This window comes from Psittacula echo (assembly GCF_963264785.1).
Source record: "Psittacula echo genome assembly, chromosome: 4".
Taxonomy (NCBI): Eukaryota; Metazoa; Chordata; class Aves; order Psittaciformes; family Psittacidae; genus Psittacula; species Psittacula echo.
Window position 1 is genome coordinate 77,624,495 of NC_137738.1, and position 16,228 is coordinate 77,640,722.

The 16,228-nt window shown below is 37.4% G+C and overlaps 1 protein-coding gene across 1 annotated transcript in view; it reads right to left on the reverse strand.

The window, feature by feature from the left end:
- COL19A1 (collagen type XIX alpha 1 chain) overlaps positions 1-16,228 on the reverse strand; it is a gene marked incomplete at its 5' end in the record, with an annotated part of 182,861 nt that overhangs the window by 140,507 nt on the left and 26,126 nt on the right. The window contains 6 exons of the mRNA XM_080617064.1: positions 1,656-1,709; positions 6,185-6,247; positions 6,714-6,839; positions 8,931-9,011; positions 10,750-11,025; positions 11,410-11,533. Of these exons, the coding sequence (XP_080473190.1) occupies positions 1,656-1,709; positions 6,185-6,247; positions 6,714-6,839; positions 8,931-9,011; positions 10,750-11,025; positions 11,410-11,533 (724 nt within the window). The remainder of the gene's footprint in view (positions 1-1,655; positions 1,710-6,184; positions 6,248-6,713; positions 6,840-8,930; positions 9,012-10,749; positions 11,026-11,409; positions 11,534-16,228) is intronic.

Consider the following 16,228-nt stretch of genomic DNA (forward strand, 5'->3'; position numbering starts at 1 on the left):
CACAGAACAGGACATATTTCATGTCAGTTGCACCTTTCTCAAGTCGAAGTCCACCTTAACTGGAAGATGCTCAATGCTCTTTACCACTCTTGTCACCTCCTCTGGATCTTTTCCAGTAGTATTTGATCCCCTAGAGATATGGGAACCAGAACCTTATACATCATTCAAAATGCAGCCCAATATGGTTTCATTATATGACATTAAGATGCTTTTGCTTTGTTCCGTATTCTCTTTCTAATCATTCCTAAATTGCATTTATTTGACTAGTACTTAACAGTGAACATAGATTTCCATTGATCTGTAATTCCAAGTAATAGCTAGTCCCATCTGACATGAAATATGTAAAGCTTGCTTTGTTTTTCTTCTTCATCTGCTCTTTAGTATTACTTTCTCCAAGTTTTACATACCACTTTGTGATTCAGTCCCTCAACACTGCAGAGTCCTTTGAACATCTTTGCAGCCTGCTCTCAATTTTAAGTCAACTCTCTTAATATTATACATCTAACTCCTATTTTAACAGAACACAATTTGAGAAAGAAATACTGAATAAAAGACAGTTTCATATCTTGTTAGTTATAGATTTTAAACATGACAGTTGAAGTGAAACTCTACTTCTTTCAGTATTTAGAAATCTGGGTAATTACAAAATAAACCAGACCCTCATACCATTACTAAAATGTTGCATATACATGAAAGCAGCATGTCAACCAATAAAGTGCAATACCGAAATGCAGAGCCTCTCACAGCAACAGCTGCTTTTAAAAGGCATGCTTGTTTATGGCACTGAAAGAGCAGAAACTTGAAGTACACAATGAAAAAAGATCAGAATTGAGGGTTGAGGACTAAAATCCTGAGAGGAAAAATCCTGAATAAATAAATAAATGAATAAAAAAAAAAATTAGTGATGAGCACTAACACAGGCATCTGAAGAGTTGATACATTTATGTATCAACTGACTTCCATGTCTAAACAGAAAATCTAATATTATTTCAACTGTTACGGAACAGAAGAAAAGTCACCAGAGGTCAAATGATTAGAAACTCTAGCAACACACTGTTTCCTCAATGTTATGAGGGCTGTCTATTATACGGAAGATGGCTGGTATTAGGCTAGTAGAGCTCCTCTATTACAGGCAACTAACTCTGAACTCAATAAACAGGCACAACTGCCTTAATTTAAACACTGTATTCCAAAAGGAAGTGAAACTTATCGTCTTGGACACACAGGTATTGAATACACACGCTTTCATAGCCATGGCTATTCTCATGTCTTTGCTTAGCATCCAATGGTGTTTACATCCAAGCTCTACCTAGTGGACTGTTAAGAGCATAAGAGACTTTTCTACACTTACAGACCACAAACTGCACAGTGGAACAAGTAGCTTCCTTTGGTTCTGTACATCCACCCCCTCTCATGCCTTCCTGAAAGCAAACGAACAAACAAACCCAACATAAAGCAAGGACATCTGTAGACAATATTACTGGTCTGAGCGGCTTTTTCAGTGTGTTACAACACCATGGCAGTGCAGGTAAGAGAGCTTCATTTTCTAGCAGAAGTGCTTTATCTTCCCATTTCTGTTCACAATTACAGAAAAGCCACTGACATAATGAACACTTCCCATGACTTAATTTACATACCAATACATAGGAACATACCTTTTCACCAGGAAGACCAGCAACACCATCCTGTCCTTTTGCTCCCATTTCACCCTACAAAACAAATCATTCAGTTAGAAGTTCTAAAGACTTCTGAGGTTAACAACTACTCAGGTCATATCTGATGCAACAGAAAAGCATCCTCTACCCTGCTACCCTGATTTTGTCATGTTTAGTAATGAAAACACTGTTGAGGAGAATGCCTTACATGTAACAATAAAATCAGACAAAATAAATACATTTTAAAACACCTGTAATGTCAATTAAGATCCTCATGTGACAAATACTTATGCATGCACATTTCCATAGAAAGCAGGTCTGCTGATTTTAAGGGAATTCACTGTGACAGCAGAGTGAAGCCAAGTGAGTCTATTTACACCTTGTTGGGTGTGTTTTATAATGAGAAAGCTCAACATATAATACAGGTTTGTTTTGTCTAAATGTAATTTTTAAAAGACACTCTCTAAACTTGGCTCCTTTCTCCCTCTCTTTTATCCCCTCAGAGAAACAAAACGTAAGCAATCTATGAGAAAATTTCAGTTTTAAGAGACATGAACGACTGATCTGGAGAGGTATGGAAGACACCAGCAGCTGCAAACTGGACCATGAGTCTTAGAAATTGCTGAAGAGAAGATCAAACATAGAATTTTTGCTTAATAATGTCAAGTATAAATTTTAAATTAATACTTTTTTATATTTAAAATTATTTTATAGATTTAAAATTAATAAATTTTATATTTTAAAATCAAAACCATGTGGACATTAGAGGTATATAATGAAAGTACTGAAACCATATTATAGTCTTCCTTTAAAAACAAAACATTAGGTTTGTCTACTTGCACCAAGAAGACAACATTCTCTAGCAAGCAGAGCCATAACACATGAACTAAGTAAATCAATCAAAATTAACTCCTGGGTGCAGAGTACTATTCCAGTCATAAGTCTAAACCACTCAGACACAACTATGTTCTGAAGGAGTGTATGAACCATCTCCTGTGTCCTTTTTATTCAAACACTGGGATGGTACTTAACTCTACCACAAAAGTAGAACGAAATCCTGTGTGTGCACAAACAGCCTGAACCCCTTGGCATTATGAGAGATAAAGCAGGACTGGCCCCTGGTTGCCTTATCTAATCACCCGCAGCGTGACTCTCTTATCTCTGCACACTCTGTTCTCTTATGCCACTTGCCAGTATTTTAATAGACCAGAACCACTTTGTTACATTCAGCAGTGCGTTTTTGTATACTGTGTAGTTTAAAATTACACAGCCTGCTACATGCGAGGAAGCCCATAGCATATATGACTTACTACCTAATTAACCAAGGTATGTTTACACTTCTTTTCCACTAACTACAGATAGACTCCCACCTTGAAGACAATTATTTTCCACTGCAAATTAGATCTTAAATTATGTTTCTATCTTGCAATTGTGACTTTAATAGCCACAGTCTGAAAGGTTCTAGTTTTTCATGCTTTTATTTCATCTCAGCCTGGAGAAGGCTGCTTGGAGATCTCATAGCAGCCTTCCAGTATCTGAAGGGGGCCTATAGGGATGCTGGGGATGGACTATTCATTAGGGCCTGTAGTGACAGGACGAGGGGTAATGGGTTCAAACTTAAACAGGGGAAGTTTAGATTGGATCTAAGGAAGAAATTCTTTACTGAGAGGGTGGTGAGGCACTGGAATGGGTTGCCCAGGGAGGTTGTGAATGCTCCATCCTTGGCAGTGTTCAAGGCTAGGCTGGACAGAGCCGTGGGTGGCATGGTTTAGTGTGGGGTGTCCCTGCCCTTGGCAGGGTGGTTGGAACCAGATGATTTTAAGGTCTTTTCCAACCCTAACTATTCTATGATTCTATTCAGTGAGTTTAGAGATCATATGCTGTATGTTGTACAACCTATAACAGTATTCACATTTGCATTTTTAAGGTGTTTTTTTTTTGCCTCCCCCCTTTTTGTTTTGTTTCATAACATTTTCCTCTGCTTCTGCAGATCTCAAAGTCCTTTACAAAAGTGAAAAAGTATCCCTTTCTCTATCTTACATAGTAGATATTAAAAGTATAGAAATGAGATGGAAAAAACAAGATTCCTGATCATTCAGCCTCTATCTTCCCCTTAATAAATCTCTTTTATGCCTGAACAAGAGTATTCTAACTCCCAACACACACTGCAGTTGAGCTTTATAAATTTATGTAAATAAATTAGCAAGAATGGGAATATAGGATCACATTAGAACTACGAAAGCAAACAGAAATATATGCTGTCAGATGAACAAACTCATAAGCTGGTGAACACTAGCTGGCATTTATAGGTTATGAAGCACACACAGTGTAACCACATACAAAGGTAATACCATGAGCTGTAAGCCTACTGTTAGGATTTACTACCAAGAGTACCAATGAAAATCCTTTTCAACTGAGTACAAGATACTTATAGAATAAATTATTTAAGACATAGCACATTTTCCAAGAGGTGATTTCTTACAAGCAATAGGATGGCTCCTATATTTTTAACAACATTTATTTTGGTAAGCTCATAAGCAGAATGGGTGGAAATTCCGCAGGCTGGAAAAAGAAAAAAAAATAGAAAAAATTGCTTCTATCAATTTTCCATAAAGCCAAACTAAATTCTTAAAAAAGAGACTGCAGACAGTAAACATGCTTCCTTCCAGTGATGCCAATCATCCTTTTCTCTGAAGTGGAAACAATTTTGCACATTTGAGACCACCTGCACTAGTACACTTGTGATCATTTTTTTACAGATTCAGGGAGTTCCAAAAGCACTTGATCTTTACCTCTTTGCACCCTGTAGCCTTTACTCAACACACCTGTCCCAGAACTAGAAATTATATGCTAGCAGCAGACAAAATACACAGTACCTTGATTCCTATACCACACATTGCTATTAGTCATGCTCAGCAGAGACAGCCTAAAGCCAAATGTGGTGATAGAGAGAATGACAAAGTGATAATTATTTAAGAACTTACAGCCCTTTCTCATATAGCACCCCCCACCCCCAAAAATAAACAAAGTATTTTATTTAAAGTATTCTTTTGTCTCTTAAATTGAAAATCTGTTCAAAATATATGTAGGTTGTGATATGGAGTGGGATTAATTTGACACAATATTTAATCTAGAAAACAGTCCACAAGGAATTTTTGGAGTAGGAAAATATTATCAGCAGGGTTCGGTACTAACCAGGTACAGATGATGATTCTAATACTAAGATTAAAACAAATGCATTTAATAAACAGAAAGAATCACATTAGGATGGCCTAAAGCACACACTGCTAGAGTATTGCATTACAACATTGCTCTTGCCTACAATGAGGATGTATTAGATCAGATGAGTGACCTACATCAGTTGTCAAAACACTTTTTAACCAAAATCAGTTTGGGTTTTGTAAGATTTGATTAAGTAAGTTAGCTTTCCCCCAGTTTCCAACTCCGCATAGTTATGTGTGCCAATAGCATCCACAATGTCCAGGTAAAAGAAACATGTATTATCAAGAAAGAAGCAACAGCACACTCTGAAGAGAGTTGCTCCGAGCAGACAGTGTACTGGCAAGGTTTCTGTAAGTGATACAGTGGAAGGTGAAAGAGGTGATGTACAGAATTCATCCTTTATATGAGATCTGTCATCTGAATGATTAACGTCAGAGGCAGTCCCTGTAAGAAATTATGTCTGCTAAAATTAAAAGAAATTAGATATGCAGACAGGCAAACAGTTCTCATGGTTATAAAATGGTGATAGAGAATTCAGACATGGGGCAAAAAAATCATTAGGAACTTTTAGTTGATGAATACAATAAATTCAATCCAGAGAGTTTGCCAAGAGTGAGAAAGAAAACTCATCCCAAAGGTGGCACTGCTCCACACTTTCCCAGGCACTGGGGGAGAAGCAGGGAGTTAGTATAGCCCAGGAAGCATCATCCAGTAGAAGCCCCTGGCTGGGTGCTGACCTGGCAGTGCTGGGGAACAGCCTTGATGTGGCCTGAGCTGGGTATCAGTGGTTTAACTTCTCCTGTCTAAGTTTAAAAGTCAGGTCACTCTCTCTTCGCAATTAAGAAAGTTTCAGTTAAGAGTCGTATCAAAGAATATACAGTGCTGAGGTCATATGAGTGAATTCAAATCCTGTTAATGACTGCAAGGATAAATCCACTACACAGGATTCTGTCCAGCAACAGTAACATCCACACATAATATGGGAAAATCCTTACCACAGATGACATACACAACTTCTCTGTTTGATAAGGAGAAAAGACAACAGGACTTGCTAACAGGTTTGGGTAGACGTGTGCTTCCCAGGCAGGTATACTGTGTTCCATGGAGTCAATGAGGGGACTCCAAAGTGAGACTAGCTGTAGGCTGCCCAGCAGGAAGACCATATGCAAAATCAGAGACTGACTGATACAGAATTTAACCTGTGCACAGGGATATTCTTTTAGGGAATAACAAAATCCACAATTTCTATATAAGAAAGATAAGCCAAAGATAAAGACTTGAAAGAGAGACTTCAACTGATATTTTACCTTTTCACCTTTATCTCCTTTGTGGCCTGGCAAACCAGCTACTCCTGGCAATCCTGCTTCTCCCTGATTTGAAAAGAAATTAAAAAATCAACAAAGCAGCAGATCCAAAATTTGGTTTGGTTTCTTGTTTTTATCACAAAAGCCTAACAAAGCAAATGACTCAGAATAAATATAGCTCAGGAGAAGGATCTTAAAAAAAAGCATTACGTAGAAAATAATTTATTCTCAAGTAAAAACATTTACACTAAATATAGTGCCTGAATATAATTCTAATTTTTACCATGGATCTTTTTTTGGGTGTTTATTCATACAAGTAAGCCTCACAGACATTAACTAAATCTACAATGTACTGTTTCTTATCTGGGAAATACAGCATAAGTACATTACAACCCTACAAACGAGTAAAGTATTTTTCATAGTTACAAAATCAAAACAAACATTTTTTTTTTAATACCGATCAGGATTAAACAGCATGATGCACTAAAAAGCAATAGGAAAACTTTATTTGGAAATAAACATTTCCTCTTACTTTATTTGGAAAGCAGTGGCATCTCTCTTCTGATTCCTGCTGTATTCCTGGAAGCATGTATATTTTGCTGGCATGAACAGTCACTGGTGATGAAGTCGTAGCAAGAAATCTCTCCTCGTGTGAGCACTAAAATAAAAAGAAGATTTTTCTGATGCTTTTGGGCACTTTGGTTAACAGTGAAGTACCACCTGAGCTCTATTTTTAAGTTACTTTCTGGTTTAATGCTCCTGTACGCACCATATTACAGAGAAGTCACAACCATTGCCAAACAGAGGAAAAAGCTGTACTAAAATAAAGTCTAGACATGGTGATTCTTCTGTACTAAAATCAATGCCAGGTAAAACTAACCTGACTATCACACTTCTTTCTTCCAAAAGAGCCTGGACAGACTCTGGGAAAATAAAGTCTCCCAAAATTAGAAGTAGTGAAGCAGAATGTCCCCATGGAGAAAAAAAACAGACCATACATCTCAGTCTCATCCTGTCCTCCACCTCCTACCCCAAAACGTAAAATGGCAGAGTGACTGTGAGGGAAAATTCTGTAATTTTTTCATAATGAGATACTTCAGGCATGAACAGTTTGGAAACAAACAAAAAGCCCTGAAGCCAATATGCACCTGTCTGTAACTCATAAGAGCTGAGCCAACCTGATGATATACTACAGGACAAGTCAACAGAACCTGATAAACTTCAGAAGCTCTCCAGATGTAATGAGGTCTGCTGTGAACCTTCTGTCAAAGAAATTCCAACAGGATTTACATCTTAATGTAGAAATTTGTATTCAAGGATAAATCCTTTCCTTTAAATTACTGAAAATGTAGCTCTTACAACTGGTAAGGAAGGAATGAAAAAATAAATCAGAAAATGTAATGGTGGTTTCAATATCAAAGTCATTAACAATTAGCCCACCATTTTTTACATCTTCAACAGAAGACATACAAATGAAGCCAATGGTGCTCTTAGCAACATAGCTGAATGAATGTTTTAAATTCTATTAACAAAACTTACCAATCTTTTTGCATTCATATATAATAAGGGCTTGTTTTGGTTTTAGTTTTTGATATTTTGTCATAACTGCTAAATAAATTGTATTTTGACGCATAAAGCAGAACATACAGAACAAAATCCATCATTTCACCTATCCATGAGGTTACATACAAGAGAAACCTTGCACTTAGAATCAGGAATATATTTTGAAATATATTTTAACAATAAAGTATTATTTCAAGTCAATTTCTCTTGATAAATTAGATCCAGCCTCCACCATGCTTCTGAGCGCCTATCAGCTGTCAGTACCCACAAACCCTTCTGCTCCGTTCTTTATACCTCCATTGCTGGTGCCCTCTTTCTCCCATCTCTTTGTAGATGGAATCAATTAGTCCTTCTGCATGCTGTTTGTGTTTTTTTTGCTGACTGCAGGCTGGGTGGTGATGGTACTGCTTAGTATCTCAGAGGAGCCTGCTCTTACAGGCTATTCATAATGAGCAGACCAAGATTTCAACATATTTTCTTTTGGAAGTTGTTAGTTTGTTTGGATTTTTTTCCTCCAAATGGACTTGATTTGGCAGAACAATTACATCTGCAACTTCAAGCATTTCTGTAGTTCTAGTGCCTCCCAATTTACACTGATTCTGCCTATCAAAACAAAAGGGAAAAGTGAACCCTTCAAAATAAATCGATGTTTTTCTTTATGTTAAACAATACATACATCTCAGCATGTCTGTTATAGAGAAGAAAGCATTTGCCAATTACAAACCACCCATTTCTCCACATTAGAGTACTGAAATAAGGGACAAACTCTCGACACCATATTTTATTTCCTTTCCACAGTCATGGAGACTCTTTCATGGGCTTTGTTGATCATCTGTAATGTTTCACCAAATGCAACTGTTAATGAAATGGCCTCTGTTATTTGAAGCCATCCTCAGGTCATCACTGTGATTTGTTTCCTATTCTCTGAGATTTCCTCAGTTACTAATTACATATCAATCAATGTTAAGAAATTCAATTAAAAAGTACTAGCAGCACCTAGTGCCTTTTACTGAAGTTCCACTGTGCCATTTAGTTAGGCAGCAAGAAACAATGTACCGTTAGTCCAGGTACAGGATTAATTTCTAAAAGGCAATTAATCTATCACTTCTATTGAAATTTCTTTACAACTCTTTAGTAAGGAACAACAAAGCAATTCCTTTGTATAAATATTTGCATTTTAACTTACCAGGTCTGCAGATATTTCACAACACGTATCTTCTGTTGCAAATTTTGGATTACAATAGACTGTTAAGTGGTGAAGTTCAATCTATTAAGAGATACAAAACAGATTAATGTGAGATGCAAAAATCATGAGTTACAGTATGCATTTTCTTATCTTGGCATAGCAAACCTTCTTTCTGAAACACTGCAAATTTCTGAAATGAAGTAAACGAGACAAATCCGTAAAAAGTACACACCTCCTCACTTAAGGACAAATTATACAGTCCGTTACTTTGATGTAAATCACATTTTAGATTTAATTTATCTTCATTAAGTTGCCTCCCTCTGTACTGCTCTTGCTATGCTACACAGGCATTTGAGCTCTCTAGACATCCTCCGCAAGCCTTCTCAGGAAAATAATTTTCTCCTTTAGTGAACTGGAGTACAGGTTTGATAAGCTCTATCTCACGTCCATCTTCTATCACTTTGGACAAGACCTTTGCCTGGATCTTATCACTAAATCACCTGACAAGCAAAAATCACAAATTCTGTACATAAAGCTTCTGTTTCAGAGATTTGGGGTGGACTGGGGAGATGAACAGCATCTAATTTTAACTAGATAATCTTGGCCTCCTATGCTTCTTTCTGCAGCTGGTTTGCGTCCTTTGTTTCTCTCCATTGCACATGGTTTTGAGAAGAATGACTTGGTACAGGAACCTTCATCAGCTTTGCACCCGTAATGTGCTCCTGCAAACGTGGAAATCCCAATGGACAACTTCCACTCAGAATCATCCAGCCTTTGCCATTCAACCACCACAAGATTACAAAAATCTGCTCCTCCTCCTACATGCTACTTGGAAAGGAGGGGATGGTACATGCATTTCAAATAAAGTCTAACTCAATCTTAGAAAACAAAATAAAGAATAAGCTTGGACCCATGAAATAAGAGTTCTGAGTGCAGGCTAAAATGTTCCATGCCTCACTGAACTGATTTCTCCCACAATGCTAGCTTGTAGTTACAATGTGCCGTTTTCATCTGGAACTCTACAGTGTACATAATACAGCTGAAACTTTCAGATGGTCACTGTAAACCCTGAGCCAGATGCTTTCAACGTGGTTACTGGATGTTAGCATACTTAAAACAAACTGACATTTCCTGGAGCTTTCAAGTTAATTGCTGCGAGCCCTCTGCACAAGGAAACAGAGGAGAGCATCTTTGGGACACACCACCACCCAGAATATTATGGGGTTTCCTTAGGTAATTCTCATACTAATGGCTGCAAGAAACATGCTTTCAGCCACTTCCTAAATCCCTCTCATTACGAGGAGTGACAGATAACTATGAACAATGTGCCCCTATTTCTGCATAGCTGAATTACCCTGGAATGTGATACCATCTTGATAGAGAGGTAATCCTTAATATTTTTGTGTCTTCCCTTTACCAAAGAGAAAGCAAGTCTGAACAGATGACTGACAGACTTATAAATAATCTCATAAAAAATTGAAAGAAAAAAAATTACCACTGAAAATTATCTGTAAAGGTAGTAATAATATGTCTACAGTAACTACGTGGCTCTTACTCTGAAGCAAATACAGAAACACAGACTCCTGAAACCAGGACTGAGTTTTTTAGTTACTTTGGTAATAGAAGATTTGCCTTAGCAGATGCTACAACACTGAATATTGTTTGAAGGATAAGACTTAAGGACTTCAAATGAAGAATACACACTCAAAATTAAAAGCCAATTTTGAATCTTTTATCTACATAATTCTTTATGATTGTGTTAACACAAGCATGACTAAAACATGATATCAAGTTATCTGGTTTTCCTTTCACTACTCACATCTACAGGCTTATCATCTGCAGCACGAGAAGCAATCAGAGTCCTTCCCTGCAAGTCAATGGTGAATTTTTCATCAGTCTGCTTTCTCTCAATTAAATTACAATCCAAATAGAGGGAAATGATCCCTGACTGCACGCTAATACCAAGTTTATGCCACTGCCGATCAAACAATGGATAAATTTCTCGACTCTTAAAAGTGTAGTGCAGTATATTTCCCTGAACAGATTTGGTCATATACTCCACAACCTTTTTTGTACCATCCAGAAGGACAGAGATCTGAAAAGAAAAGAGAATAAGTGGTCATTTAAAAGTTATAAGATTCAAACACATATATAAACTGTGTATAATAAAAATACTTCCAACTATATAGACTGGGCAAGAACTATGTTTTGAGGCATTCTACTAAATAATTTTGTAAATACATATCAGCTATAAATCATAGCATGCTTATTACCCTTAGTTTGCAGTCTTGATGCATTTTGTTATGTATTTGCCATTTCTATAATAAACGATCAATTATTTCAGAGCAGTCTGTCTATTCTATATAAACTGTAGCTAAACCCAACGGTGAAACATCCAAGTTTCTAAGTCATATTTGCCATTTTACATGGGAACAAAAAAGAAACTTAATGAAAAAAATAAATCAAAGATGACTCTAACCTCGGGTGTGTCATACTGATTTAAAACTTGCCATATATACCAACGCTCCTTCTTGGTATTTCGCCGTACACGGAAAGTAGCAACTAGAGAGTATTCTTCAGGAAGCCCATTTGGAAATACTTGCCTACAAGAGGAGGGAGGGAATAAAAGATTTCTTATTATTCTTCTACACACAAACGCTGCTTAAAACAAATGTGCAGAAATAATACCTGGTGAAAACAAGGAGCCAAAAGCTCATTCACATTCATACAGAGTGGCTTCAGCATTCAGAAGCACCTCTCCTCAGAAGTACAATTCAGTCTGTCTATAAGAATAAATGGCTGAAGATTTTGATGATGAATTTTTTGTTCTAACTTTCTTAACATCTGTGATTACTATAAATAGGTACCTTAAAAGAACTGCTGCAATGTGAATGCCACACACAAACATATTTTAAAATACTGCTTTTCCCAATTTATTTCTTGGGATACTGGAAGAAGTTTCCCAGAGGATTTGTGGAATAATCCACATCCTTGGAGACATTCAAAACACAGCTGGAGCAGGCTACTAATAACCTGATCTAACTTTCAAGTTGGTCCTGCTTTGAGCAGGAGGTTTGATCCAGTGACCTCCACTCCGACATCTTGAGTATCAGGACAGCTGGACTTGAGCAGACTTGACCAAATACAAGGAATGCATTTCTGAATGAATTACTTGTTCTTGTTGGATTCTATTATTCCTTTCTTACCTAAAATATGTCAACGCCTCTAAAACAAGTCTGGCTTGCTACCTGTGTCACAGAATGCAGTACAACACCACTTCTACAAGATATTTGAAAAGTTTGTATTTCAGAAGGGAAATTAGTCTGTAACTCAACTCTACAGACGTTGGAAATCATTAAATATACATTAATTCTGTACTAAACAAATTAGGATGGCACAAGCAACTTTTTTCTTTTGAAGCTCCTGCATTTCACATTATTTCTTTTCTAAGACAGAGGGGAGATAAATGAAAACCACAGATGCAAATACTACACAACACACAAGTAGCTAAAGCATTAACATTGCTGTTTACTGAAAACTGTAAGGACTGCCCAACTAGCCACATTGCAAAAGGCATTCCCTGGATCAGAGCAGAGGAAATCTGAGGGCCTCATGCAGAAGAAAAGCACCTTCCATTTTAATTCCTACTATCATGTGAAGTAAATGGTTTGGTTCTAAAAAGTTACAATGGGATTATAATTACACAGTAATGTGCTATAAAGCCTTTATTAAAAAAAAAAAAAAAAAAGAGAAAAAAAAAGGAAGAAAAAGAGGGAACCACCACCTGACAAGACAATAACCCCATAACCCTCCTGGAAATCGGTGCATTTTTGTTAATGGAGAATCTCAGGAAAAATGCCTTCTCTGTAGAGAAGGCTGTTCTAAATCCTGCCAAAGAGATTCTTTGTAGACTAACACCTATTTAAGCCCCTGATGCTGGAATCACACTTCTTTGGCTTATTTCCCACAGCTGATTCCTGTTTTATCCCAGAACCAAATTGGCTGCTCTCCCACATTGTTAGTGGACCAATATGCTCTGTGTACAGCTATGTATGTTTCAATGTCAAAAGACAAGGCAAAAGTGAGTAGGCTTTGCAGGATTTTGATCTAGATTTCATATTACTCCGTATTTTAATTACAGCATGAAGAATATGTTTTATGATCTATAAAGAAAATACTTCCATTAGGCATCAGTAATATATGAGTGCATTTCTGCAGAAAAGAAAACTATCTGGACATGGGATCAGCCCTGTGGTTTACAGCATCTCAGACAAGTTAACAAAAGGGTATCTCATGTTTAGAGCTGTAACCTAGACAGTGTATCTCTCCCCTGGCTTTGGGAGCACTCGATTAGCTCTCTAAAATCAATTAACTTTCCAGCTAAGTCCCATACTTGGAGACACGGGGGAGTTTACACTAATGGGCAAAGGGCAAACAACTGTGGAAGGAAAATGACTAGAAGACTTCATCAAATGAAAGGAGGGGAAACCATGATTGGTGCGATAAGTCAGCGAAACAAACAGAAGTAGTTTCTGTACACGGTAGGTATTCTAGTAAATATGGAGCACTTACGGCTTTTTTTTCCCCACCATTAAGGTTTTATTTCTGTAAGTCTCCCTGACACTTTCAGAGCTATCTAAATGAATGACAGCATTCATCTAAAATTTTCAGTGTTTCTTTCAGAATTTTCTCAAAAAGAATAAAATCATGCCTGTGAACACATGTGATATTAAATTATATTCCTTAACTGTTTATCAAAGGATTTGGGAAACAGGACAAGAGGTATGGGTATGGGCCAGCATTACGGAAATGGGCAGGAGTTCACTCTAGCCTTCTCTAGTTCTTCTCTTACTTTCGAGCTGATAGAGAAAACTGTATTAAGAGAAATAAGAAAAGCAGACAAGGTCAAATAAATTCCTAAGGCCATTACACTGATTTCAGCAAAGTTAGCTAAAGAGGTAAGATTTAAGTAAAACAGGACCAAGGATGAATTCAGTTAGATTCACAAAATAACTTAGGTAGAAAGGTACCTCTGGAGGTCAGTGGATCTCACACCCTGCTCAAAGCAGGACCAACCTGAAAATCATATCAGGTTACCATAAATCTTGTCCAGCTGAGTTTTAAATGTCTCCAAGAATGGAGATTATTCCACAGTCCTCTGGAAAACTTGTTCCAGTGTCTGGCCAACAAACAGCACAAATTTGGTATACAATTACCCTATACTAAAGATATAACAGAAACATTATCTTTATTCTAAGAGGAGTTCTCATTGTGTAAGTATACGAACATTCCTTGGTGACCAAAAACTCATTAAAAGATACTTTAAAGTATACACTTAACACTCAACCCTTCCATCCAGATGGTGAGTGCTAAAAGGAAAAAAGTAAAAGGATGAGATGGTCTGAAAACTATCATACCATCTATTATTATACACAATTTCCTCTATGTTCTTGCTCTCTGAATGGCTTCAATTGAATGTTATAGAATAAAAAGCATCCATCTAGCACTGAGTTGTACAGATGATCACTAAGATGCCATAGTAAAATTTCAGTATTACCTACCATGGTATCTTCTACTCCACAAACATCAATTAAAAACTCCTCAGAAACAGGCAAAGTATGTATGTATGTTAATAAATATATAATGACATTTGGGGGCAGGGGAAACGGGAAGCCAGAACAGAATGCGAACATTAAAGCTCATATTGGAACATGACAAAAGCCAAAACAAAATTTTGCAGAATACTGAATCTGAAGTTCAGAAGTTCTTCAAATATTTAATACACTGTTTCTACTGACACATCTACCAACGTTTAAAAATTAATGAGAAAACTAACAAGACAGCATACGCAGGGTAAAAACAGTAAAGAAGTTGCATTAAATGGTAATGAGAAGTACAAAAGCAAGTTGTTCCACGTGTCCACAGCTCAACAGACACTTCCTCACAGGCTCAACAAGTACTTTCACACAGAATATTTACCCTGTCCACGGCACACGGAAAAAAAACAACAATACAAAAAGGAGAGAGAATAAGGATGAAGGAAACCTGTACCAAGTTAACCTCAAAGTCTACAGATATAAAGCACAAATATAGGGAACATTAACTCAGGGTAGTACATCATGGTATCAGCCAAAAAGCTGTAAGAGAGATGAGAGGTCTCAAGAAAGCCCTAACATTACAGAAATACGGATAGCAATTGGTAAGGGTGAAAATTAATCTATAAAGATGACAAGAAAGAACTTAGAAGTTAGAACAGACAAGCAAATCAAGGGCATCTTTGGCATCTGATCTCTGAACCAGTGCATGCTTGTGATTTTGGACAGAAGCGCTTGAACCAAAAGACATAATCAGACCTGGGATTAAAAACATCAGTCTGAGATTTTCCTCTCCCCGGAAATACCCTCAGCAGTCGGACGTCAGTCAAGTTCTCCCATTTGTGTTGAGCTTCCTTAGCTCAGGACAATCTAAACCAGACATCTGGCCTGGATGACTGGTCTAACCTTTTTAAGGCTATTGAAAAGGTCCTTTCTCCCTCTTCCACACTGGAAGTGCTCATGACTGCTGCGTTTGTGTGGAATTCAATGCTGTCCAAGCTTACTAAATGTGATTTAAGCACAGTCAATGGCTTAAGCACCTCTGGGAACATAGGCAGCGTTCAGGCACACCTCTACATCTTTGAGTTACAATGAAACTTGGGTGGGAGTTACATGCCTGGCTGCTTAAGCCATGGTGCTTCTGAGCTTCCCTAGAACTAATGCCCAGACGCCAGATGAAATCTGTTGCTCAAAATTACTCATTTTAGGTGCCATGAGGAAATAGGTGGTGCTTGAGAGTGGGCCATTTGACTCATACCCTGAGAATCAGGTACACAAGGTCTGACTAAATTATACTTTAGGTGGAATTTAGTTTGACTTTCTCCCTCTGTTTCCAGTAGTATATAATAAAAAATGAAAGTGGATGAACGGAGAGCAGTGTTCACACTGAAGTGCACAGAAGTGAATCACACCCTTGGTGGAAACTGCTGGAAACAATAGCAGGAATTGAAGCACATGACTGAACACACAGGCTTGAATTTACACCACCCCAGCCTGCTGGATTGAGATGTACTGTAAATTAGAGGGACTGTAAAACAAATAAATCACAATCTGCCTACAAGCTGGCAGATTGAGGAGACCAACGATAACAAGAAGGAAAATCCCTAACAATACAAGGTTTTAGACCATACGTATAAGCGTTACAAATCCAGACATTCAGGTATCTCTTAATGTTACACACCATCCGGAAGATGAATCCAGAAT